This window comes from Talpa occidentalis, unplaced genomic scaffold (genome assembly GCF_014898055.3).
Source record: "Talpa occidentalis isolate TD23 unplaced genomic scaffold, MPIMG_talOcc4v2.1, whole genome shotgun sequence".
NCBI classification, from domain to species: domain Eukaryota; kingdom Metazoa; phylum Chordata; class Mammalia; order Eulipotyphla; family Talpidae; genus Talpa; species Talpa occidentalis.
In genome coordinates, this window is record NW_026555331.1 from 121,858,624 (window position 1) to 121,884,373 (window position 25,750).

The 25,750-nt window shown below is 39.1% G+C and overlaps 2 protein-coding genes across 2 annotated transcripts in view; one reads left to right on the forward strand and one right to left on the reverse strand.

Annotated features, from left to right (window-relative positions):
- Positions 1–25,750, forward strand: part of RINT1 (RAD50 interactor 1) — a 27,354-nt gene continuing 1,604 nt past the window's right edge. The window contains exons 1-14 of the mRNA XM_037511367.2: positions 1–249; positions 641–686; positions 5,242–5,423; positions 8,640–8,881; positions 12,640–12,813; positions 12,909–13,058; positions 13,593–13,749; positions 15,989–16,099; positions 16,195–16,420; positions 17,459–17,596; positions 18,960–19,159; positions 22,970–23,184; positions 24,008–24,188; positions 24,260–24,378. Coding sequence (XP_037367264.1) covers positions 208–249; positions 641–686; positions 5,242–5,423; positions 8,640–8,881; positions 12,640–12,813; positions 12,909–13,058; positions 13,593–13,749; positions 15,989–16,099; positions 16,195–16,420; positions 17,459–17,596; positions 18,960–19,159; positions 22,970–23,184; positions 24,008–24,188; positions 24,260–24,378 — 2,183 coding nt within the window. The 5' untranslated portion in view covers positions 1–207. The remainder of the gene's footprint in view (positions 250–640; positions 687–5,241; positions 5,424–8,639; positions 8,882–12,639; positions 12,814–12,908; positions 13,059–13,592; positions 13,750–15,988; positions 16,100–16,194; positions 16,421–17,458; positions 17,597–18,959; positions 19,160–22,969; positions 23,185–24,007; positions 24,189–24,259; positions 24,379–25,750) is intronic.
- EFCAB10 (EF-hand calcium binding domain 10) overlaps positions 17,815–25,750 on the reverse strand; it is a 13,465-nt gene continuing 5,529 nt past the window's right edge. The window contains exon 5 of the mRNA XM_037511377.2: positions 17,815–18,023. The gene's annotated coding sequence lies outside the window, so the exon portion shown is untranslated. The remainder of the gene's footprint in view (positions 18,024–25,750) is intronic.

Consider the following 25,750-nt stretch of genomic DNA (forward strand, 5'->3'; position numbering starts at 1 on the left):
AGGGGGAGCCACCGCGCCCGGCCGGGGCCTGCGCGCGCGGCCTCCCTGGGACGAGAGGAAGGAACCAGAGAGACGGAGACCGGAAGTCGCGGTGGCTCTCAGCAACACGGACTCCCAGGCTGAGTTGGTGTGTGTCGTCGCTGGCGGGATCCGACTGCACCTGCCACGCTGGCAGCGCATGGAGCCGCGGACGCGATCGGAGGCGGGATGCCCTCGGCCGACGAGATCGGCGAAGCTCCGGCCTCCGCGGTGAGGCCCCCCTGACAGCCCGGGCAGGGGACGCTTGGCCCCGTGAGGTGGCACAGATCCCCCAGGGGAAATTGTTTCGGTGGGGTGGCTTTGGGGACGTGGGTTCCGCGGCCCGCGGGAGATGGCCTTGGCAATCCGGGGAGATGGCACAGACCTCCCAGGGAGGTGGTCCCAGTGATGTGGCTCTGGCCACCCCGGTGAGAGGACACAGATCTCTCCGTGGAGGTGGCCCATTTTGGAGCCTTCATCAGATCGCCTTGGCCTTTTAGGAAGGTTCCATGGGAAGGGGTCTGGGACCTCTAGATCCTCGGGTACATGTTCTCTGGGATCCCTGTATGAATGCCACCTATCCTTCAATCCTAACGTGTTGATCACATTGCTCTCTCTTTAGTGCTGCTCTGAAAGTGGCGATGAAAGGAAGAATGTGGAGGAGAAAAGTAAGCTGACTCCAACTACCCTAGCACTTTTACCCGGCTATCTCTCCAAAACTCAGCCTTCCAGGGTCTGCATCCAAGAAGGGCCTTAGCAGTTATCTTTTAGATGAAGTATGGGTTTTTTTCTGTGTACAGTATGCTTGCATAGTATTAAATGCTAATGGTCACTACATACACGTTTCTGTCTATAAAACTGTAGAATATGATATGCTTGGATGTTATTTTAATGAACCATCAGGATTTTGGAGGAACTAGTGATGTAGGAGAGATTACGGTCACCTTAATTGGGTTCAAAGGAATTAAATGATATTTAGTCATATACCTTCAGTGAATTTGCAATTAAAAGTTCACCTAGGAAGAGCACAACAGATACTTTGTTTCCTGGATCTTGGACTGGGCAAGAAAGAGGGAAAAGGTTAATACCTCCTCTTCCTACTTAGGACACTTCCTCCACTACCTACTTACTTCCAGGGATCTGGACATTTGTTATTTTACTTGAATGAACTAAACATGGCAGGCTTTGGCTATCAAGGAATGTTCAGGGGTTTCTGAAGTGAAATTTACCGAGGAGAAAAGAAACACCTTTTTTTGGGGGGGGGGGGGAACCCTCCTGGTGGATATCGGTTTTTTGATCATGGCAAACAATCTGGGAATGAGTAGTGGTAAGAGAATTAGTACCTATGTTATCATATTGGCTTGAGGAGTTAGGTTTGCCCTTAACATGGCTTCCTATACAGCCTGCCTCAGAAAAAAAGTTCTAAGTAGTCCACAGCACTTGACAGTTGTAGCTATCACAACTCAGTTCCTTTTCCTTAAAGGATTTAAAAGTACCCCATATCTCTCAGGTAAGCCCTTCCTTTTTCCACCTTTGTCCCATGCTTGGGCAGTTGACGCCTACCAGGCCATCACTTTAGCAAAATGATAGACACAGATTATAGACTTTGGCCTTGTCCCTCCTTTGGTGGCTCAGTCAACTTCTTAGTGACTAGGAGTGCATGCTCTTTACAGAAAAACAGAGAGACATGAAAATTCCAAAATCATTATTGTGTCATTTTAAAGAATGTCATTTGACTAAGATCATATTCTGCATTTAAATGGTTATATCAAAAGAATTTAATAAAAAATGAAGATAGAATTTATTCCCTGAGCAACCTTAGCATACACTAGACATCCCCTTTACATATAGCCTTGCCTCTGCTATTACACCCATATAACTCACATCTTATTTAAGATAAACTGAAAAGAAGACATTGTGATTCCCATACAGAATAGTAGCTGGATTTTTGTATTAATAAAGGCTGATGCAGGGGCCTCCCCTGGTGGCGCAGTGGTTGAGCACTGAGCTGCGAAGCTTTCCTCAGCTTCTGCAGCGCTGGTTGGATCCTCGGCCGCCGGTGAGGGTCCCACATGGCTTGGCGGACCTCTCCTGTCTTGCCCGCTGCTCCCTTCAGCAGTGTATTTCGTCGGTCTGCCTGTTCTGTTCCCCGCTCTGGCTCTGGTGGATTCTCTCACCCTCCCGCGCTTCTGACTATACCCAGTGCTTGTATAAATAAATAAATAAATCTTTAAAAAAAAAATTAAGACTGATGCAGACCAATCAATTCTTTTTCTTTTTTCTTTTTTTATTTATTTGTTTGTTTATTTATTTATACAAGCACTGGGTACAGTCAGAAGCACGGGAGGGTGAGAGAATTCACCAGAGCCAGAGCGGGGAGCAGAGCAGGCAGAAGGAACGAAGTACACTGCTGAGGGGAGCAGCAGGCGGCAGGAGAGGTCTGCGCGCCATGTGGGACCCTCCTCTGGTGGCCGGGGAGCAGCCGGGGATCGAACCGGCACTGCAGAGGCTGCGGGCAGCTTCGCAACCCAGCGCTCAACCGCTCAACCGCTGCGCCACCCGGGAGGCCCTCTTTTTTTTTTTTTTTTAAGATTTATTTCTACAAGAACTGGGGTACAGGCCAGAAGCGCAGGAGGGTGAAAGAATTCACCAGAGACAGAGCTGGGAGCAGAACAGGCAGACGGACCAAAGACACTGCTGAGGGGAGCAGCGGGCGAGGCAGGAGAGGTCTGTCATGCCATGTGGGTATCTCCCTGGCCGGCGGGGAATCAAACCTGCGCTGCAGAGGCTGTAGACAGCTTTGCAGCGCAGTGCTCAACCTGCTGCGCCACCAGGGAGGTCCCAGACCAATCAATTCTTTTAACAATAAAAATAATGGATTGAGATTCGGGAAACATGGATTTCAGTTCATTTACAGCCTTTGGAATATAGGCCTGGCAAATTTTAAAGTTTTTGGTTGGGAAAATGAGGCATAGACTTATACTAGTTTTATGCCTACCTATGAGCAGGTCACTGGTTCTCATTGCATATGAACAAAGGAAAATTTGGGGATTTTGGTGTGTGGAGGAGGAACAGACCCAATTCTAAATACACTGGTATATATTCTGCTATTCTTTACATAAATAATTGGTCAATATCTGATACTTACATTTGGTATTTAGGCATTATTTAGATATTCATACTTTCATGTTATTAGAAGTAGACCGTTATTTTGTAATAAGGCTCATTCTTGTTTTCTTAACACATTTTTGGCAGAGTCAAGTTTTACAAGGGCAGCTCCAAGGAGGAGCAGAATGAATTTCACCCAGTATTGCTTCCCCAGAGACTCTGTTGTTCCCCCATTTTTCTCTCTCAGGAACACTTTTTTTTTTAAATCCTTTTTTTTTTTTTTAAATACTGCTGAGATCTAGGGAGATTAAAACCCATATGTGGAATAAATTCAAGTTGTGAACTGACTAGGGTTGAAATATACTTAATGACTAAAAGATTGCACTGTGAAATGTAGTTACCATTATACATTATATCAAGTTGATCCAAACTTCAGGCTTCCTAAACTTTTCCAGGACATAACCATCAGTAACCAGAAGAGGACAGCTTACATATGGAAACATACATCACAGGCAAACAACTTATCTTATTAGCACACTAGGTTGAAGTGGGAGGAGAAAGATAGGGCAGATATGGTCTGTCGCTCTTATTTTCTGTCAAATAGCTGCTGTGGGCCTTCAGGTTTCTTTGGGGTTCAGTGCACATTCAGAAAGCCACCTGACATAGTCGGTCAGGAGGTATAGTTAGAGATGCTAGAAAAGAGAATCAGTGTGGTTGGTGTGTGAATTTAGACAGGAAAATAATTACCTTTTGAATACATTGTTTGTACTAGAAATGTTTTGTTTAAATGAAAATTGAGAAAATAAAAAAAAAATTGAATCTTAGCCCATTTCACAAAAATTGAGAGGTAAATTATGTCAAATATTCTGGATAGTGGAGGAAAAAGTATTGAGTTTTATAGAGTGAAAAACTGACTTGTGAAATATAGGAAATGACTGATTGTCAGGCATAGAATAAGAGATGGACTCTGGAAAACCTCTCATACTAAATAGGATGAGACAGAAGCTATACAGGATTCCTATTTTCACTGGGCACTGTTTGCTCTGTTACAGTAAATGTTGCCTTTGTTATCATTTTTCTCAAGAAGTGGCTTCAGTCAGCTGTTTTTGTCACATTTAATAACTCTAGTATAAAATTGGTCCATGTCTAGCAAGTTTAGTTTATTTGCCAGGGAAAGAATCACTTTACATTATACAAATTCAATTATTTTGATTCTTTTCCTAGTAATATATATTTTCTTTAATTTGCCTTCTCTCCCCCCGCACCCTTACCCCATTTCTGACATGGTGGACATCTGTGTACAATGACTTTTGAAGCGTTAAAAACTTCTCCACACATATATAGAAAGGAGTTTTTGTTCCTTGTTCACCCTTTCAGATTTTTTTCATATACTTGAAATATTTTAATACTTTTATAAAAACATTTTTTAAAAACCAGAGTCTTCCTTTGGTGTTTTTTATTTTATTTATTTTTTTTTATTATTATTTTTTAATAGTGGCATGTTTTATTTATTTATTTGTTTGTTTGTTTGTTTTGTTTATACATGCACTGGGTACAGTCAGAAGCGCGCGGGAGGGTGAGAGAATTCACCAGAGCCAGAGCGGGGAGCAGAGCAGGCAGAAGGACCGAAGTACACTGCTGAGGGGAGCAGTGGGCGGCAGGAGAGGTCTGCACGCCACCTTTGGTGTTTTTTACACCATACCATATGGTTCCTTATAAATTCAGAAAATATATTACAATTTTAATAAAAACTGCATCAATAAAATCAAATTTGACTTTTTTTCCCTGCAGTAGTAAAGTGGATTGATGCAGTCTTCTGGAAATTTGATGATCTGTACTGTCATGCCAACATCTTTTGAAATCGTAGTCATTAGGACAGACATGAGGAGTTTCTTCATCCTGAATTTCCTCAGCTCTTGCTTAAGTCCTAGGTCAATAGATTGCTTTATAGTTATTCATTTGGCATTTTTGTGTATATATGTGTGTGTACATGTTTATGTATATTTATATAGATGTATATATACACACAAATACTCTAATGGAAAAAATATATATATCTTGTATTTTTTAATTCCATCATATCTAGTGGTATTACTTGTAATTCTTTCATTTTAGGTGACATAAATATTTCAGCTCTTGTTGAAGATGAGCAAGTCAGCAAAGATACAGATAATGATCTCTCTTCCTATGTATCTGCATTTATCGAGAAGGAGGTTGGAAATGACCTTAAATCTTTAAAGAAACTTGATAAACTCATAGAACAGATGACAGAGAATAAAATGCAGTTAGAAGAACAGGCAAGTATTAAAACTCATTGAAATAATACTGCTAGTATACTTACATTGTAAGTAATCTTGTTTGATTTTGAAGATAAAGATTGTGACAAATAGTCTAATTATTTTGAACTGTTTAATACGTTCAGTGACCTATAGTATGTTAGATATTTTACAAATTATGTAAAGGACAATGTTCCTACTGATATGTTTTGAACACATTAATAGTTAATATTTTTTTTTATTTTTTATTTTTAAAGATTTATTTATTTTATGCATACAAGAGCTGGGGTACAGGCCAGAGGTGTGGGGGGTGGGGTGAGAGGATTCACCAGAGACAGAGTGGGGAGCAGAACAGGCAGATTGACCAAAGTAAACTGCTACAGGGAGCAGCAGGGGAGTCAAGAGAGGTCTGCTGTGCCATGTGGGTTGCTCCCTGGCCAGCCAGGGATCGAACTCATGCTACAGAGGCTGCAGATAGCTTCATAGGTTGTGTTTTAACCCCTTGTGCCACCAGGGAGGCCCTGACCCATCTCTTAAAATGCTTCCCTATCTTGAATAATGGCACCACCATCAGACCTGAAAACTAGGAGTCCTCCTAGATTGTTTCCCATCATCCTCATTCTATCCCCATCACCAAGACATCTGAGTTCTCCTAAACATCTCGTGTGCCATCCCCACTTTCTCACCTCTGCCGCTACCATGTCATTTAGGACCATTCTCTCTTGGATTTGATGGAACTTTATCCATCCTCTGTTTATTCTAACTATCTTTTTTTACTCCTCACAGAAGTTTTATTATATGAAAATAAGCAAATATATTACACAGTTAAAATCTTTTTTATATGTAGCATAAATATTTAAAATATGCATAGCTTAGTGTTTAATGGTTAATATAATAGTCTACGTGTTTCTGTCTACCTATCTATATCTAGCCCTCTTAATGGTATTAAGATATTCGCATATGGCTGTATATAATTTATTTAACCTAGTCCTTACTGATGGTTATTTCTGCTGTTTCCAGTTTTTGTTAATAGAATTAATATGAGACTAATCATAATTACCACATTACCTTTCTAAATCATAAATCTAACTGAATTATTCCCTTGTTAAAAACTGTTGATGGATGGGCCTCCCTGGTGGCGCAGGCGGTTGAGCGCCGCACTGTGAAGCTCTCCACAGCCTCTGCAGTGTGGGTTCGATCCCAGCCAGCCGGCGAGAATTTCACATGGCGCAGCAGACCTCTCCTGTCTCGTCCTCTGCTCCCCTCAGCAGTGTATTTTTTCAGTCTGCCTGTTCTGTTCCCTGCTCTGTCTCCAGTGAATCCTCTCACCCTAATGTGCATCTGGCCTGTACCGCAGTTCTTGTATAAAAATAAATAAATCTTTAAAAAACAAACAAACAATAAAAAACTGTTGATGGTTTTCCACTACTGGACTGGAAAAAGCCCACATTCTTCTAAGGCACAAGATACACCTGTGATCTTGTTTCTCCCTACCTGTCCAGGTCATCTGTGTTTCTTTGAACTATAGTCTGTGCCCTGCTCAGCTCCTTGCTTTCTCTGATCATGACTGAGCTTTTTCTTCTGCCTGGAATGTCCTTCTCTTCCAAAGTTTCCTTCAAAAGTCTCACCACCTATCCTGCAGAATCTGTGCATGAGCCATGCAAAAACCATTGCCTTGTATGTTGAGGCAATTAGAGCTTATTAAAAAAAGGCAGACTCTCAGTTACTGCATGAGAACTGCTGAGTCTGAATTTCCATCATAACAAAATCTCCAGGTGATCTGTTTATATTCAGGTTAAGGAAGCACTGTCTGACAACACTATTATACAATAGCACATCTCTTTTTTTTTTTTTTTTTGTGGGACCTTTGCCGGCGGCCGGGGAATGAACCGGTGCTGCAGAGGCTGCGGGCAGCCTCTCAGCCCAGCACTTAACCGCTGTGCCACCAGGGGAGGCCCAGCACATCTCTTTTTTTTCCAAAGATTTATTTATGCATATAAGAGATGGGGTACAGGCCAGAGGTGTGGGGAGTGAGAGGATTCACCAGAGACAGAGTGGGGAACAGAACAGACAGATTGAAGTACACTGCTGAGGGGAGCAGCGGGCGAGTCAGGAGAGGTCTGCTGCACCATGTGGTTTGCTCCCTGGCTGGCCGGGGGATGGAACTCTGTGCTGCAGAGGCTGCAGACAGCTCCATAGGTTGTATCTTAACCCCTTGCGCCACCAGGGAGGCCCCTATAGCACATCTCTTTTATTGAATTACTACCAATCTTTGAATTATTTTCTTCATATCTCTTCCATATGAACTGAGCTGAAGGCCAGTTGTGCTGTGTCTTATTTGTCTGTCTATCCCTAGTACAGTATCTGATAGTGTCTAACCAGTAATAATTGAATTGAAATTCCTCTGTACCATATTTTTTATTGTACTGGTGTCTAATATTTCTATGCTTTTCCATATGCCATAAGAAAATTTCATTTGATAAGTACCATATCTACAGACATTACCAGTTACCATCTTCTCACGTCAGTGGTTCTCAAGCTGGGCTTGAATCAGACTCACTTAGGAAACTTACAAAATATGGATACCTAGACTTTCAGAATCAGAACTTTATTTGTTTTTGAAGGAAAACGATTAGATAAATCACGTAAATGTCCTCTGGACTTTCTGAAAATGGGCCCTTCAAGAAGGCAGATGCATAGATCTTTATTAGTGGGCTGCTGATGGACTCTTTCCCTACACTTCTCCAAACACAACATTTCACATTTCAGTTTGGTTGGCACAGGATGCAGAAGTCAAACCTTGCTTTTAAAAGCATTTAGGGCCTCCCTCGTGGTGCAAGGGGTTCAAGCACAGCACTATGAAGCGATCTGCAGCCACTGCAGCACAAGTTTGACAAGAGTTCAATCCTCGGCCGGCCAGGAGCTACCCACATGGCACAGCAGACCTCTCCTGACTTGCCCGCTGCTCCCCTCAGTAGTGTATTTCAGTCAATCCGCCTGTTCTGTTCCCTACTCTTGTTTCTGGTGAATTCTCTCACCCCCCACATCTCTGGCCTGTACCCTAGCTCTTGTATGCATGAATAAATAAATCTTAAAAAAAACCCAAAACTTTCAATTGACAATTTTCAATTATATCAGAACAAACATGTATTTTAAAAGTAATGAACTAATAAAAAAAGGTTATGAAAATTTCATCTGATGGCCGCTGTTCCCCTTTTTTTTTTTTGGCATGTTCAGGTACTTACAATTTCATCAGAAATCCCTAAAAGAATTCAGAGTGCCTTAAGAAATGCAGAAGAATCAAAGCAATTCCTAAATCAGTTTCTGGAGCAAGAAACTCATCTCTTCAGTTCCATTAATAGCCATTTGCTGACCGCACAGCCCTGGATGGATGATCTTGGGGCCATGATTAATCAAATTGAAGAGACTGAACGTCATCTTGCTTACCTTAAATGGATTTCACAAATTGAAGAACTAAGGTAAAATGGGCCTCTTTGTTCTCATAATTATTATTTTCCTTTGAGGCTCTGTCTTAGAGAGTGCATGCATGCCATTAAATAATTGAGTTAATTAAAGATTATAATAATGTAATTTTACCAGTTGTTATGAAAATAGCATTATGATAATGATTCTTTTCCTTTATTATAAATGAACATAAACTTTTCAGGGAGCTTAATTTGCATTTGAAAGGAAATAATCTAAGTAAAAATTTTAATTCCTATAGATGTATTGTGAACACATAAAAACTATTTTTATAATGTCAAGTTAGTAAAACAAACCCTCAGTGTGGTATTATTCCTCTTTATTTTTACTTTTTAGGGAGGGAGACTTAATTAAATGGATTGTTTTCTCTATAATTTCAAATATTTTCATGGGAATCATCTAGTAGGAGCTATATAGTAGTCTTAGATGACTAACATTTCTGTACCTTGTGAGTAGGGAAAAAAACTTCTTTATTTGGGGGGTTGATTTCATAACATGGCTTCTCAGCCCCCTCCCAACTGTGGTATTTCATCCTTGCTTTGTTTTAATTACTCTTGCTACAAAGCTATTAGCAATCATTGATGTTTGGAAGATTTGAGGGGGGGAAATTATCTGAGAGTCTTTTTTTTTTTTTTTAAATTTATTTATTTATTTATACAAGCACTGGGTATAGTCAGAAGCGCGGGAGTGTGAGAGAATTCACCAGAGCCAGAGCAGGGAGCAGAGCAGGCAGAAGGACCGAGGTACACTGCTGAGGGGAGCAGCGGGCGGCAGGAGAGGTCTGCGCGCCATGTGGGACCCTCCTCCGGTGGCCGGGGAGCAGCTGGGGATAGAACCGGTGCTGCAGAGGCTGCGGGCAGCTTCGCAACCCAGCGCTCAACCGCTGCACCACTGGGAAGGCCCTATCTTGAGAGTCTTAATATCCTGTTTCAAATGTATCATAGTTAAAATATTTTGTTTTGTCCTGCATATATTTCCGAAAATTTTAAAGAATTTTACCTATCTGTTCAGTATGAGAAGCTTGGTTTTGCATCAATGAGGAATTTTTAGGCCTCCCTGGTGGCGCAGCGAGTTCTCCTGCCTCTCCTCTGCTCCCCTCAGCAGTGTCTTCAGTCCGTCTGCCTGTTCTGCTCCCGCTCTGTCTCTGGTGAATCCTCTCACCCTCCCGCGCATCTGGCCTGTACCCCAGTTCTTGTATAAATAAATAAATCTTTAAAAAAAAAATGAGGAATTTTACAATTATAGATAAAGTGATATGCCTAAGAGTATAGTGTTAGAGCAATTCCAGAAATTAACTTAAACAACTTGTTCGGATAAATTATATACAGTGAAGGAATTTTATACCTTGTTTATTTTACTTCATTTTCCCCACTGCTCTGAAAGAAAATACCAGTAAGAAGCATATAAACAACCTTATTAAATAAAATCAGTTATTTAAATGCTTTACTCTTATAGTAGTCAAAGTAATAGATTAACTAAAATGGTACTATGGTTGTGAATAACCTTTTCTTGATGTCTGAATTCTTCAAAGAGTAATATGCCCAGGGAATCATATTAAACATAGAAATCAAATTCATAATCAAGTAGAGCATAGTTACTCCTCTCTTTTTAAAATAATGTATACTTTTCCTTAGGACTTTGGTGATACATCTCTATTTCTAGCTTTCTTTTGGGCTTCTGAGATTTTCTTATTTCCTAATTTCCCTCTAATGACCTGTTTTTTTAAATTCTGTAGCACCTTCTCTCTTAAAGTTACTTTTTTTCAGAACTCACATCTTCATATTAACTTTGTTGCCTGAATATTATAGTATAGGAGTAATCATTATGAAGGAAACTTACTACCCTGGCTTTGCCTATAGTTTAAATGCCATTCATGCTTCAGATTGTATGGGGATCTCTCCTATTAAGCAGTACCCCTGATTCTGTGGCTACATATACATTTTAAATTCTTTTGTAACATTTGTACATTTCTTAAACATGGTAGTTTTTATTTTAATATAATACTTATTTGGATTTATAATTTTTAGACGTGGAAAGTCATTGAGAAGTTTTTAGGTAACTTGACATAACATACAGGAAAGAACCTTATACAAGAGTTGTCACTCAGGTTTGCTTACCACCCGAACAAGCCTGCAAAGAACTGCTGGCCTTAATTTAGAAATGGAGGGTTTATTGACACCCAAGGGGAAAAAGAGTGTTTTCAAATGATAATAGCTATAGGGCCTTCCAGGTGGCGCAGCAGTTGAGTGCTGGGTTGCGAAGCTGCCCGCGGCTGCGATGCCGGTTCGATCCCGGCTGCTCCCCGGCCACCAGAGGAGGGTCCCACATGGCGCGCAGACCTCTCCTGCCGCCCGCTGCTCCCCTCAGCAGTGTACTTCGGTCCTTCTGCCTGCTCTGCTCCCCGCTCTGACTCTGGTGAATTCTCTCACCCTCCCGCACTTCTGACTGTACCCAGTGCATGTATAAACAAAACAAACTAAATAAATAAATAAAAAACATGCCTCTATTAAAAAAAAAAAATCAAATGATAATAGCTATAAAATTCAAAATCTGTTGGGCATTTTAATAAAAATGCTTAGGAAAGGAGAAAAATGAGAAAAGTAAAAGTAGGAGATAGCCAAAAGAGCTGACAAACAGAATAACACAAACATAAGCTTAATATCCTTATGGAGGCTTGAAGCAGTGATAGTGGGAAAAAAAGCACCTCATGGAAGGAGAGGAAAAATACTAATGTATAGTGGCAGGGTGAGAACACATTCCTACTCTGAGGAAGGCGCGTACCTACCCCAGATCATAGCTGCAGCAGTACATCAGAGACTACAGTCCCAGCACAGTCACCATTCAGCACAGAGGCCAAGTGCCTGGGTGGAATACAGGTAGGCTGCCTAACTTCCGATTGCCTGCAGGGGGCGACTCCTGAATTGAGATTAATTATTGAAAAGGTTATATTTTAATCCTTATTCTTAGATGAATATGTGGACTATGGTATTTTTATCAAAAGAAACATTTCAGTTTTAAATAAAACTGGCCCAGTGGGCCTCCCCGGTGGCGCAGCGGTTGAGCGCTGGGTTGCGAAGCTGCCGGCGACCTCTGCGGCGCCGGTTCGATCCCCGGCTGCTCCCCGGCCACCGAAGGAGGGTCCCACATGGCGCGCAGACCTCTCCTGCCGCCCGCTGCCCCCTCAGCAGTGTACTTCGGTCCTTCTGCCTGCTCTGCTCCCCGCTCTGGCTCTGGTGAATTCTCTCACCCTCCCGCGCTTCTGACTGTACCCAGTGCATGTATAAACAAAACGAACGAACAAACAAATAAAAACATGCCTCTTAAAAAAAATATATATATAAAAAAAAAAACTGGCCCAGTGCGAGGCTGCCCGTGGCCTCTGCAGTGCCGGTTTGTTCCCCCACCGCCGCGAGGGTCCTACACCCCCCTCCCCCCCCCCAAAAAAAAAAAAAAAGAGAGAAAGACTGACCAGAAATGAGTTGTGCCTGAGGGAATGTGACAAAGGGCAAGTCTGTTCTGTTGGGAGGAGGGGAAAGGGAGAGGTGGAGGAAGGTGTCCTGATTATTTACTGGCTGCTCTAGAGGAATGCTGAATTTGAAGACTCCAGGGTCCCAGAGACTTGTATCAGGTAAATAAGCCCCCTCAAGGTGGTACTTTATTCTATTATGTAAAACCGAAGGTAGAAGCAGCTTTTCTGAATTGGGAATTATTTTGAAAAAATGTCTTTAATAGTTTGTTTTATCTTGTTTTGCAGTGATAACATTCAGCAATATCTGATGACCAATAATGTCCCAGAAGCAGCCTCTACTCTGGTGTCTATGGCAGAACTTGATATTAAGCTTCAAGAATCATCCTGTACTCATCTTCTTGGATTTGTGAGAGCCACTGTTAAATTCTGGCATAAAATTCTTAAGGACAAGCTTACAAGGTAAAAAATTTATCCATATTTCATGGTAAATGCTCCAGGTGTTTATTTGGTGATCATTTTACTGAAATATGTGTGTGGTTTTTTTTTTGTTACAGCGATTTTGAAGAAATTTTAGCACAGCTTCATTGGCCATTCATTACACCCCCTCAGGCTCAAACTGCTGGCTTAACTCGACTGGCCAGTGCCCCTGAAATACACAGTAACCTGGAGACACTGTTTTGTCAACTTCTGAAACTACAAACCTCGTATCTCTGTCAGAGTTAAAAACTTAGTAAAATTTCCTTTTACTAGAGTGGTTTTGTGGCTGGAGAGTAAAACTTTTCTAAAGTAGCTAGGAAGCCAAATAGGAATTCAAGGTTTAGACTTAATCTATATGTGCCCATGAAGTGGTGGACTGTTCTCTTTCAAAGTGAATTACACTTGGGTGAGAGGGCTGTGAGTTCTGAAATACATGACTAACTTAACAGAAAAAAATGGGCAATCGGAGGAAACCTTAATAACTTAGTGCTATAAAATAATTACTTAAATTCATTTATTTTGGGGGAGATTAATTCTAATAACTTTATATACTGTATTGAAATCACAATGTAAAGTTAGACTACATTAAATTAGACTATATACATATCTGTATTATAATTAGACTAATTTTACTTAGGATAAAGTACTTTGGTTGGAAAAAGTTATTGTATGTATACATATACATACATATGCACATCTATACATATACATATATACGTGTGTACGTTTGCATTTCTTTTTTCTTGACTTGACTATGTCAGAGATGAATTATTTACTGAGCCAAAACACCTCCCAGAAAAATACTCTCTTCCTGCATCCCCTTCTGTCATCCTGCCCATCCAGATTATGCTGACTCCCCTTCAGAAGCGGTTCAGATATCACTTCAGAGGGAACCGACAGACTAATATGCTAAGCAAGGTATGCTTTGTCAGTTCTTGTCCTTGATTTTTATTAATAGCAAATGTTAATAATGTCTGTACTTTTGCTAATTTAAGATAAAATCTGAGTTTCTATTCACATTTTTTTCCTCAAAAGAAATAAATTCCGGGGCCTCCCTGGTGGTGCAAGGGGTTAGGTCCCAGCACTCCAAAGCTATCTGCAGCACGAGTTCGATCCTTGGCCAGGGAGCCACATGGCACAGCAGACCTCTTCTGTCTCACCTGCTGCTCCCCTCAGCAGTGTATTTCAGTAGATCCACCGGTTCTGCTCCCCACTCTGTCTTTGGTGAATCCTCACCCCCATACCTCTAGCCTACACCCCAGCTCTGTATGCGTAAATACATAGAATAAATCTTGACAAAAAAAAAAAAGAGCCTCTAGAATGAGGCAAACCTATGCTCTATAACTTGCTAAATGAGTCACTTTAGATAAATAATTAGCCTTGGTGAACATCATTTCCTCATCTGCAAGATGGGGAGAATAACAAAAGAAATAAATTCCTGTTTTGTCACTGTCTTAAATAGATATATTTTCAAACTTGTGTTGATAAATTGTAGGAGTCAGCTCACTCATCAGCACACTATCTGACTAATTTCTAGTTTCCCTTTGGGTGTACTGTAGCATTACTGCAGTACTGGATCCACATTTATTTATTTATTTTTTAAAGATTTATTTATTTATACAAGCACTGGGTACAGTCAGAAGCGCGGGAGGGTGAGAGAATTCACCAGAGCGGGGAGACGGACAGGCAGAGCAGGCAGACGGACGAAGTTCACTGCTGAGGGGAGCAGCAGGTGGCAGGAGAGGTCTGCGCGCCATGTGGGACCCTCGCCCGGTGGCCAGGGATTGAACTGGCGCTGCAGAGGCTGCAGGCAGCTTTGCAGCCCAGCGCTCAACCACTGCGCCACCGGGGAGGGCCGAGAATTAACTTTTGAATATAGGTACTGGTGCTAATAATTGTGAGAGAGAGATAAGGTATGGTGGAAAGAAGTGTGGAAGCAATTCACTAAGTAAAACAAAGCAATAAATCTAAAGTTGTAGAGAGGTAGTAATACTTTGAAGGAGGGAAATTGTGAATTATGTTTTTTTTGAAGTGTGGTTCCAATGATTTCAGAGCCTAAACTCTAGTTCTTGATATTAGAGACAGTTCTGCAGTCATTTTTTTATTCACACAACAGGGATTTACCATTCAGTAAATATTTTTTAATCCCTTCCCAATAAAACTTTTATAGGACATTCTCTAGAGACAATTTAAAATGCTTCATATTAAAAATTATTTTGATAATTATACCTGTATTTAAAGCATATGTAATTCTTGTAATGCAGACCAGCCACATTTAAATTTTTTGGGGGGGAAAAAAGGTCAGAAGAAAATAATGTTTAAAACTTAGTTTGGATATTTTTAAAGTGCTAGGTTTAAATACATATGGCATTATAAATTTTTTTTTCTTTTTTTTAGTGTACAGCAGCCTCAGATTTGATTACATGGCAATACAAGAAAAATGTGCTGTATGTTGTCTATTATTAAAGCTGCTTTGGGGCCCTGTGTTGGGTGCCTCGGGGATTTTAATAAAAAATTAGTAATAGGTCTGCTGCCCTGGCTCACTGTGGTTTTTTAGAGTATTTGTGGGTTCAGGGCTAGTCCTGCAGTGCAAATTAAGTCATTGGCATTATAAATTTTAAGTATAAATTATAATTATATGTCATAAATTTATGGGACTAAGCTATATATATATATATATATTTTTTAGAGATTTATTTATTTATATAAGAACCGGGGTACAGGCCAGATTTGTGGAAGGGTGAGAGGATACACCAGAGACAGAACAGGGAACAGAACAGGCAGAGTGACTGAAACACACTGCTGAGGGGAGCAGTGAGTGAGACAGGAGAAGTCTGCCGCCCCATATGGGACCCTCGTGGGCCAGCCAGCATCTAACAGGCGCTGCAGAGGCTGCGGACAGCCTCACAGCGCTGTGCTCAACTGCCTGCGCCACCAGGGGAGGCCCCGGACTAAGCTATATTATTGGACTTTGTTGGGAGTACACTGGGAAATATTTGATTATTAAGCCTTAAATGATTTCAAAGTAGAAATTGTACTATGACATACAGGAATTTTTCAACTAATTTTTATAATTGCTGTTTGTATAGAATTAAAGAGAGCCTTTTAACTTTCTAGTTGGAATGACTTAAGAATTCTGTTTCACTTCCTTCCTCAGCCTGAGTGGTACTTGGCTCAGGTACTTATGTGGATTGGGAACCACACTCAGTTTCTGGATGAGAAGATTCAGCCAATATTAGACAAAGCAGGCACTTTGGTAAATGCAAGGGTAAGAGACTTAGTCTTAAGCATTACAGTTTAGAGTTGTATGTATCTGTGAATAACTTGTCATTTACAGTACCTTATGCTATATATTTCTTTTAGCTTGAATTTTCTCGGGGCCTCGTGATGCTGGTTCTTGAGAAGTTAGCTGCTGATATTCCTTGTCTTCTCTATGATGACAATCTCTTCTGTCATTTGGTGGATGAGGTGCTTTTGTTCGAAAGGGAGCTCCACAGTGTTCATGGCTATCATGGCACTTTGGCTAACTGTATGCATATCCTATCAGAGGAAACTTGTTTTCAGAGATGGCTGACTGTGGAGAGAAAATGTAAGTGCTAAAGTGGTTAGAGGGTAGGGAGAGATTTATATGTATATATAAAATTTTGGTGTTTTTCTACTCTGGGTCCGGGTAGAAATGAGAGCTATATAACTTCTTGTTCAGAGTTTAAGAAGTTGCCTTCAGAGATCATTTTATATTCTTCCCATCAAACTTCAGTTTTTTTCTGGAATTGCAGTCTACATGTTTCTAGCCAGTATACAGTTAACTGTTTTATAGAGTTTATATATAGTATTTGTTTTCTTGGTAGAATCATTTTGAAAATAGCTTGTCTAGTTGATATATTTTGAACATTTTGGAGTAGGGTAGGGATGAAATATTTTGTTTAACCTTAAAACAGAGCAAGTTAAATATAATTCATCTAGTGAGTTTTTTTCCTTAAAGATTTATTTTTTACTTATTTATGCATAGAAGAATTGGGGTGTAGGCCAGAGGTACAGGTATGTGTGTGAGAGGATTTTCCAGAGACAGAATGGGGAGAACAGGAGGATTTACTGAAATACACTGCTAAGGGGAGCAGCAGGCGAGACAGAAGAGGTCTGTTGCACCATGTGGGTTAGCTCCCTGGGGAGGGACTGAACTCAGGCCTCATGGTGCTGACACTTAACCTCTAGGCCACCAAGAAGGCCCTAGTTTTTTTGTTTTTAATAGAAAAGTCATAATTCTAGGGGCCTCACTGGTGGTGCAAGGGGTTAAGACGAAATCCATGAAGCTTGCCACAGCACTGTAGCAAAAGTTCGAACCTGGGCCAGGGAGCTACCCACATGGCACAGCAGACCTCTCTTCACTTGCCCGCTGCTCTCTTTGGCAATGTATTTCAGTCAATCCATCTGTTCTGTTCTCCACTCTGTCTCTGGTGAATCCTCTCACCCCCCACAACTCTGGCCTGTACCCCAGCTCTTGTATGCATAAATAAATGTTTAAAAAAAAAAAAAAGAAGAAAGTCATAATTCTTAAAAAGTTTTAAGTTGAAAAATTAGGAATGACTATAAATACGCAGTTGATATGATCCTTTTCTCTGCATATCAGTCGCTCTTCAAAAAATGGACTCAATGCTTTCATCAGAAGCTGCCTGGATATCTCAATATAAGGATATCTCTGATGTGGATGAGTTGAAAGTTCCAGACTGTGCAGAAACATTTATGACACTGCTCTTGGTTATAACTGGTAAATATAAGTCTTTAAACATGACTTTGGTTTAAAAGTACTGATTCTCCACATGGCACTTCTAAGAATTTTAGTACTTTCTGAATCCTCTGGCCATTCAGCTTAAGTGTCAATAGATAGTGATTGTCCTAAATTTTAAGTATTTTGTTTACCATGATAGATCAAAGATTACAGAAGAATAAAATAATAAACTAACTTGAAGGATGTGAGTAGTAATAGAAACTCTCAAGATAGTGCAAGAATTTATGACCAGAGGGTGGCCCAGTAGACTCCTGGCTGGTCCATAGCTGTGCCCCCCGCAGGCCTGCTGTTCTCCAGGTACAGGGCGCTCGTTACCATCCTCCTCCCTTTGTCCTTTCCTTGGAGCTGTAGAGTAACCCAAAGAAGGGTCATTCTGCCCAGTCAGTATGTAATTCCGTATTTTTAACTGTAAGAAAAATATGAAAATTCAACACTAAAAATTTAGATCTCATTTTTCTTTTCTTTTCTTTTCTTTTAATTTTTTTTCTTTTCTCTTTTTTTTTTTTCCTATATATTTTTTTAAAGATTTATTTATTTATTTATACAAGCACTGGGTACAGTCAGAAGCGCGGGAGGGCGAGAGAATTCACCAGAGCCAGAGCAGGGAGCAGAGCAGGCAGAAGGACCGAAGTAAACTGCTGAGGGGAGCAGCGGGCGGCAGGAGAGGTCTGCGCGCCATGTGGGACCCTCCTCCGGTGGCCGGGGAGCAGCCGGGGATCAAACCGGTGCTGCAGAGGCTGCGGGCAGCTTCGCAACCCAGCGCTCAACTGCTGCGCCAGCGGGGAGGCCCTAGATCTCATTTTTCAAAAAAGATTTTTATTAGGGAAATTTTCAAATACACAAAGAAGTAGCATAATACAGTGACCCCTCAGGTATTTGTTACTAGGTTTAAAAGAGTTGTCACTTTTCTATTACATGTTTTTCTCCACAACATTTTCCATCCTGGGTTATTTTAAAGAACATTTCAGGATCACTTCTTCACTTATAATTCTTAAGTATGTATCTTTTTTAACCTATCCTAGTTCCGTCTTTTCAAAAATTAAAAAGTCATTTATTTTTTGAGGAAATGGAGTGTTTTTTGTAATAATTTTCTCATGTACCTTTTGAAAAATTGATGTATAATTTATATTTGGTGAACTGCAGATTCTTATGTGTATAGTTCAATGAGTTGTGACTGTTAAATGTACTTGTGAAATCCATGTCCTTGGAGAGTGTAGAAATAGATCCATACTTGAATGGTCAATTGATTTTTGACAAAGGCACCAAAGCAGTCAGTCGGGAAAACCTTAACTGTATCATGACTAGTACCAAAAACCTTCATATGTCTTAACTTTCTCCACAGACAGGTATAAAAATCTTCCCTCAGCTTCCCGAAAGCTGCAGTTCCTGGAGTTACAGAAGGACTTAGTGGATGATTTTAGGATACGATTAACTCAAGTGATGAAAGAAGAGACTAGAGCTTCCCTTGGCTTTCGCTACTGTGCAATTCTTAATGCTGTGAACTATATCTCAACAGTACTAGCAGATTGGGCTGACAATGTTGTAAGTTAACGTGCTTTTTATATGAAATAATAGAGTAATAGTTTAAATAATTTTACCTTTGGAAATGTTGATTATACAGTAAGCAAAAATGTATGGGTTAGGCAGAATCATAATTAGGTCAAACTTAGTGTGATTAAAGTGCGAGTTTTTCCTCAGTAAAGTCTCAAATGGTTAAATAATTCTGATACTGTAATCATTGGAAAGTCAAGAATTTTAATAAAATAGGTTTTTATAATATGAACCTTTTTCCTTTTTTACACCTTGAAAAATTCATGTATGGTAATTCACATTTCAGAAAAAATTATAATAAAGGTGTCAAAAAAACAATAAAATCCAGTATTTTAAGGAAAATATTTGTTGCCTCTTGAATGCTTCCAAAGCATGATAAATTATGAAGAATATTTGAAATAGAAAATTTTTTAACTTTTAATTATTTCATACATTAAAAATTTAATGTTTCAAATATATACAAAAGTAAATAGAAATTCTATTTATAAAAGTAAAAAGTTAAATTCCATGTGCCTATCAGCCACCTTCTTACACCAGTTTTCTCTCATTTAAACCTCTCCTCCACTCCCCATGCTTGATTATTTTGAAGTAGATCTCAAATAGCATGTTTCATGGTATTTCAGTATGTATCTCTAAAAGGTAAGAACTCTAGAAAATAATGTCATCACAATACTATTATCACATCCAAAAGGATTAATTTCTTATATTGGAAGTTATATGGAAGTTTTATTTTAAATAAAATCTTTGGATCCAGTTAACAAGTAAGGATTCATCAATAAGGATTTTATTTATTCTTCCTTTCACCAGGCAGATTCCATGGGTTGACAGATTTGATCTGCCTAAATATAAATTAAGTAGCAATTTATTTTTATTCTTTTTACTAATCCAAGGAATATATTGCTTTTGGGACTTTTAGTAACCATATTTTTCCACATGTACTTCCAGCCAAAAGTGAAGAAACTTAGTAGCCTTTATAGCCTTAACAGAAATAAGACCTTTAGATGTTTTAGATATTAAAATGATCTCAGAGGGTCTTGAGGACCTCCTTCTTGGATTAGGGTGCTCTTGGATTAGGAATCACTGTTCAAAGATTATCTGTGTAGATACAAAAATCAGCTTAGATTTCCATTAATGTGTCCCATAGATTTCATGACACAGAGTTACTAGAGAATAAAGATAACCATAAAATCGTCAAATGTACATTAAAAGGTGAAAAAACTACACTAAGGATAATGAATATGAAGATACATTATAAATGTAGAGTATTTCATGATTGTGTCATGAAATAAAAATAGGAAAGTAAAACAACTAATTTTAACTAAAAAGTTAAAAATACCACTTTTAAAATGTGCTAGGTAAAGTGGGAATTGAAAAAATTAGAGTTAAATAATTAGAATAAGGAAAATTGATTAACTGAGGGTTGGTGATAAGTTTACATATACTAAGGAAGATCCAGTTTTTTAAAGTGTGTCTATGAGTCCCAAAGATGGATAAGGTAAATTTAAAATTGCTGTATATTGTAAAATCTTAATGTAATAAAACAAAAAATAAAAGCAGAAGTGAAATATACTTAGATATTTAAACTATTTAATGCCTGGGTTAGAGAAAGAAATTAGAAAATATGACAATATTTTTTAAAATATGAATTTATGAAAAAAATTATAGTATACTGCTAAGTGTTATATAGAAGAGAACTTACTCCTTTACTGCGAAAGAAAACAAAGGTTTTTATCTTAAATATAGCATAAGCCAAAATAGATAACAAAAATAAATATAATGATGACAGATATAAACAAGATGACAATCAGTGTGTTCTTATTTGGACTCTGGCTGGGACAGTAATTATTTAAAGCCTGTTCTACAAAAATGTTAACTGAGATCCATAATAGCATTCTGCTGAGCAGGAAAATAAGAGAAAATAATTATTTCATAAAATAAAAATGTAGAGTGTAATAATCAATGCACTTAGTCACCTCATCAAAATAATAGGAGTGTATTTTAATGTATTATTTCTAATTTTAATAAGTACTGTATTTATTCAGCCCGCACACTGCTCCATTTTCTGGTAAACTTTTTCATATCTTGAAACAAACTCATTTTTTATTTTTATACCAGCTGATCAAATAATAGACTCATTCTGAGTCATACTTTTAGCTTCCCAAAATATTTGTGGAACACATTAATTGCTTGATGCTATAGTCTATTTAACAAAGATGAATTGGCCATCATCCCTATCCTTAGACAATTTGTAATCTGATACTGAATTAACTGAATACTTCCGTCAACAACTAACCAAAGTTTAAGAACTGACTGTTGAAATGATGAAGTAACTCTCTGTTCTAGTATGGTTATTATGGTAAATTGTTTGACATCGAGAGTCCTTTAATCATCTTTTAGTCCTGCAGACTGTGAATCCTTTCATCATTTACAATCAAGTTACACAGATGGAAAAAGAATGGACAGATTTCACCTTTCATTCATTTCACACTCTATTAGTAGCTGTCCATTGCCAGGTTGTGCCAAGCCCAACATAACCATCCACTCAAAATTAGAACTTTTTCAGTTGTAAGTAAGGAGTTGGGGTGGAGTGAGGAGGCGAGAAATTTTTGTAACTGAAAGTATTAGGGATGGCTGCTGAAGTGGTTCATTTCTAGCTTTATTCTCAGACATGCTCTGGTAAATATGTCCATAGGTAGCTCCTGGCTAATATATGCCATCAGACATCTCAAAAGGACAGTGCCTTCATGTCCCTGATAGTTTAAGCAGAAATACCAAGGTGGCCTTTCACCTGTTCATCCTTGAACACTCACTAGTGTGGCCACGCCTGTCTTCTTTTAGTGGACATTTAAGTTGTTTTTAACCTTTTGCTAATTATCCACTGCATTATTTTCCTGTAGGGCAGAAAGACTACTACTAATTCTACCTAAAATGCCACTGTAAAAATTGCTAATCTTAATTCACATATCTGCTAGGTTTACTACAAGTCTATCTGTGCCTAGAAAAAAGATGAGTACTTAAAGAAGTGAGCTATCAGAGAAATACAAATCAAAACCACAATGGACTACCACTTTATATAAACTAGGATGGCTATAGTAACAAAGAACTGTTAGTGAGGATGTGGAGAAATCTGAATTCTCATATACTCTAGATAGGAGTGTAAGATGGTGTCATTGCTATAGAAAATAGTCTGGTGTTTCCTCAATTAAACAGAGTTGCCATGTGATCCAGCAATTCTACTCCTAGGTATATACCCATGAGAAATGAAAATATATGTCCATGCAAAAATTTATACATGAATATTTATAGTGGTATTATCCATGATAGACAAAAAAATGGAACTAACCCAAATATCTATCAGCTGGTAATAGAAAAATAAAATGTGGTTCATGTAATAGAATATTTGGCAATGAAAGGAAATAAGTACTGATACCTGTTACAATATGGATAAATCTTGAAAATATACAAAGTTAAAGTTAGTTATAAAAAACCAGTGTATGATTCCACTTATATGAAATATTTAGAATAGGCAAATCCATAGAGACAGAAAGTAGAGTAGGGTTGCTTAGAGAGCTGGGCGTAGCCTATAGTAGACTGGGGGATGATGTCTTGAGGGGTTTCTTTTTGGGGTAATGAAAACATTCTAAAACTGACTGTGGTAATAGATGCAGAACTTCAAATATATGAAAAGATGCTGAATTGCATACTTTTAAGTGAGTGAATTGAATGGTTTATGAATCATTTCAAGTTGTTAAAAATAAAAGGCGTAGTGTAATAAGCATGTTAACATGTTTTTGCTTTCAGTTCTTTCTACAACTTCAACAGGCAGCACTGGAGGTCTTTGCAGACAACAACACTCTCAGTAAATTGCAGCTGGGACAACTGGCCTCTATGGAGAGCTCTGTCTTTGATGACATGATTAACCTGTTAGAGCGTTTGAAGCATGACATGTTGACCCGTCAAGTAGATCATGTTTTTAGAGAAGTTAAAGATGCTGCAAAATTGTATAAAAAAGAAAGGTAAGTCCTCTGTATTTTCTTCTTTATCAACTCTGATAATAGTCAGACTTCCAAGGTGTCTAGGTAGCAAGCATAGAGTTTGACATTTTGTGCTCCAAACTTTTAACTGCCTTTGATGGAAATCTCTCTAAAATATGTTCACACATTCTTAGAAGAAACTGATCATAATTTAACCTTTAGTGGTGTCTGTAAATACAGAGAACTGGTCTGTGCCAGGGGGTTGATCTAGCCTGTCCCCCATTTTACAAAGGTGCTCCTGTAGCACTCTGAGTACATGCATGGTACAGTTTATCCCACTGCTGTAATTCCCTGTGAACACCTCTTTTTCCTCCACCAGACTGTGAGTGCCTGACATAGGAAATATCTATCTGTCCTAGTAGAGTTCCTGTCACACAGAGTACTTATATTCAACTTGGAAGTCTTATTATAGTCTCTGTTTTGTTGAAAATTAGAGCATAAAATTAGCTGATGTATTAAACGATTAATACATTTTATATTTTAACTGTTTTATACTACTAAGTCATATAAAAAATTTGGGATTAAAAAATACTATCCTCATTAAAGAAAGAATATTTAACTGAGAACTAGAGCGTAACTATAGGTACATTTGTTTTCTAAGAAAGCTTTTAATGTTGTACAGAACATTTTTTCTAATTGAAAATGCCCAGAACACTACTTTCTCAAGTTTAAAATGGTTTAACCATTTGTTAAAATCTTGTTAATTAAAATTGTTGGTTGTTAAAATGATAAACAATACAAAAGTGATGACATTAGTTAGGAAACAAGGAACATGCTAGAGGTAATGCTGTTTTGCTTCTTCCAGGTGGCTGTCCCTGCCATCGCAGGCAGAGCAGGCAGTCATGTCCTTGTCCAGTGCTGCCTGCCCCTTCCTGCTCACGTTACGAGACCGTTTACTTCAATTAGAGCAGCAGCTTTGCTTCTCCTTATTTAAAATTTTCTGGCAAATTCTTGTGGAGAAGCTGGATATATACATCTACCAAGAAGTAAGAGCAGTCTATATATTTTGGGGCTGTGAGATAATGGCAACTGTTACATGAATTATTTTTGGTTTCAGATAATTCTTGCTAATCACTTCAATGAAGGAGGAGCTGCTCAGCTGCAGTTTGATATGACTCGGAATCTTTTCCCTCTGTTTTCCCACTATTGCAAGAGACCAGAAAATTATTTTAAACAGTAAGTTCAATATGGAACAATATTGATGTATAAACTTATTAGAGGAGGTTGAATTTTTTAAATAACTTTAGGTTTCCAGTGATGTTTGGTTAAAAATTAAAAATTTTTAACATTTATTGTATACCAGAATAATATATAATGTGACCATTGACCCCCCCAAATTTACCAGAACTGGATATAAATTATATGTTGGGGGCCTCCCCGGTGGCGCAGCGGTTGAGCACTGGGTTGCGAAGTTGCCCGCGGCCTCTGCGGCGCCGGTTCGATCCCCAGCTGCTCCTCGGCCACCGGAGGAGGGTCCCACATGGCGCGCAGACCTCTCCTGCCGCCCGCTGCTCCCCTCAGCAGTGTGCTTCGGTCCCTCTGCCTGCTCTGCTCCCCGCTCTGGCTCTGGTGAATTCTCTCACCCTCCCGCACTTCTGACTGTACCCAGTGCATGTATAAACAAGCAAACAAACAAATAAAATAAATAAAAAAAAAAATTATATGTTGGGCTTTGCTTTCTAATGTTTGGTTGTATACTCCTAATATGCTTATTTCTAGGAATTACATAGAAAATGAAAGCTAGTTCTGTCAGTAAAATAAAATTTAAAAAAAAAAAGAAACTAAAAATAACATATTTTTAGTTTCTTTTTCTTTTTTTTTAAAGTCTTTAAAAAGATTTATCTATTTATACAAGAACTGGGGTACAGGCCAGAGGTGTGAGAGAATTCACCAGAGACAGAGCAGGGAGTAGAACAGGCAGAGTAACTGAAAACACTGCTGAGGGGAGCAGCGGGAGAGACAGGAGAGGTCTGCCGCACCATGTGGGTTTCTCCCTGGCTGGCCAGGAATCGAACCCATGCTGCAGAGACTGCGGACAGCTTCACAGCGCTGCGCTCACCTGCAGCACCACTGGGGAGGCCCTATTTTTAGGTTTTTTTTTTTTTTTAAAGGACAGGTTTATTAGGAAAGGGATAAAGAAAAAGAGAGGCACCTGCATAGTCACAGGTGGGCAAGAGAGCTGCTAAAAATATATTTAATACCTAATGACAGAACGGGCCTGAAAAGTTTCTTAAACATTTGATGCTAATTTTGACTCTAAGGATAGCTATGAATGTATGTAGGGTTTCTTAGTATTTTTGAAGTTGTTGATTTAAAATTTATTTTTTTTTTAATTTTTTTTTTTAAATTTTCTAGAGGCATGTCTTATTTATCTATTTGTTTGTTTGTTTGTTTGGTTGGTTTATACATGCACTGGGTACAGTCAGAAGCCGGGAGGGTGAGAGAATTCACCAGAGCCAGAGCGGGGAGCAGAGCAGGCAGAAGGACCGAAGGACACTGCTGAGGGGAGCAGCGGGCGGCAGGAGAGGTCTGCGCGCCATGTGGGACC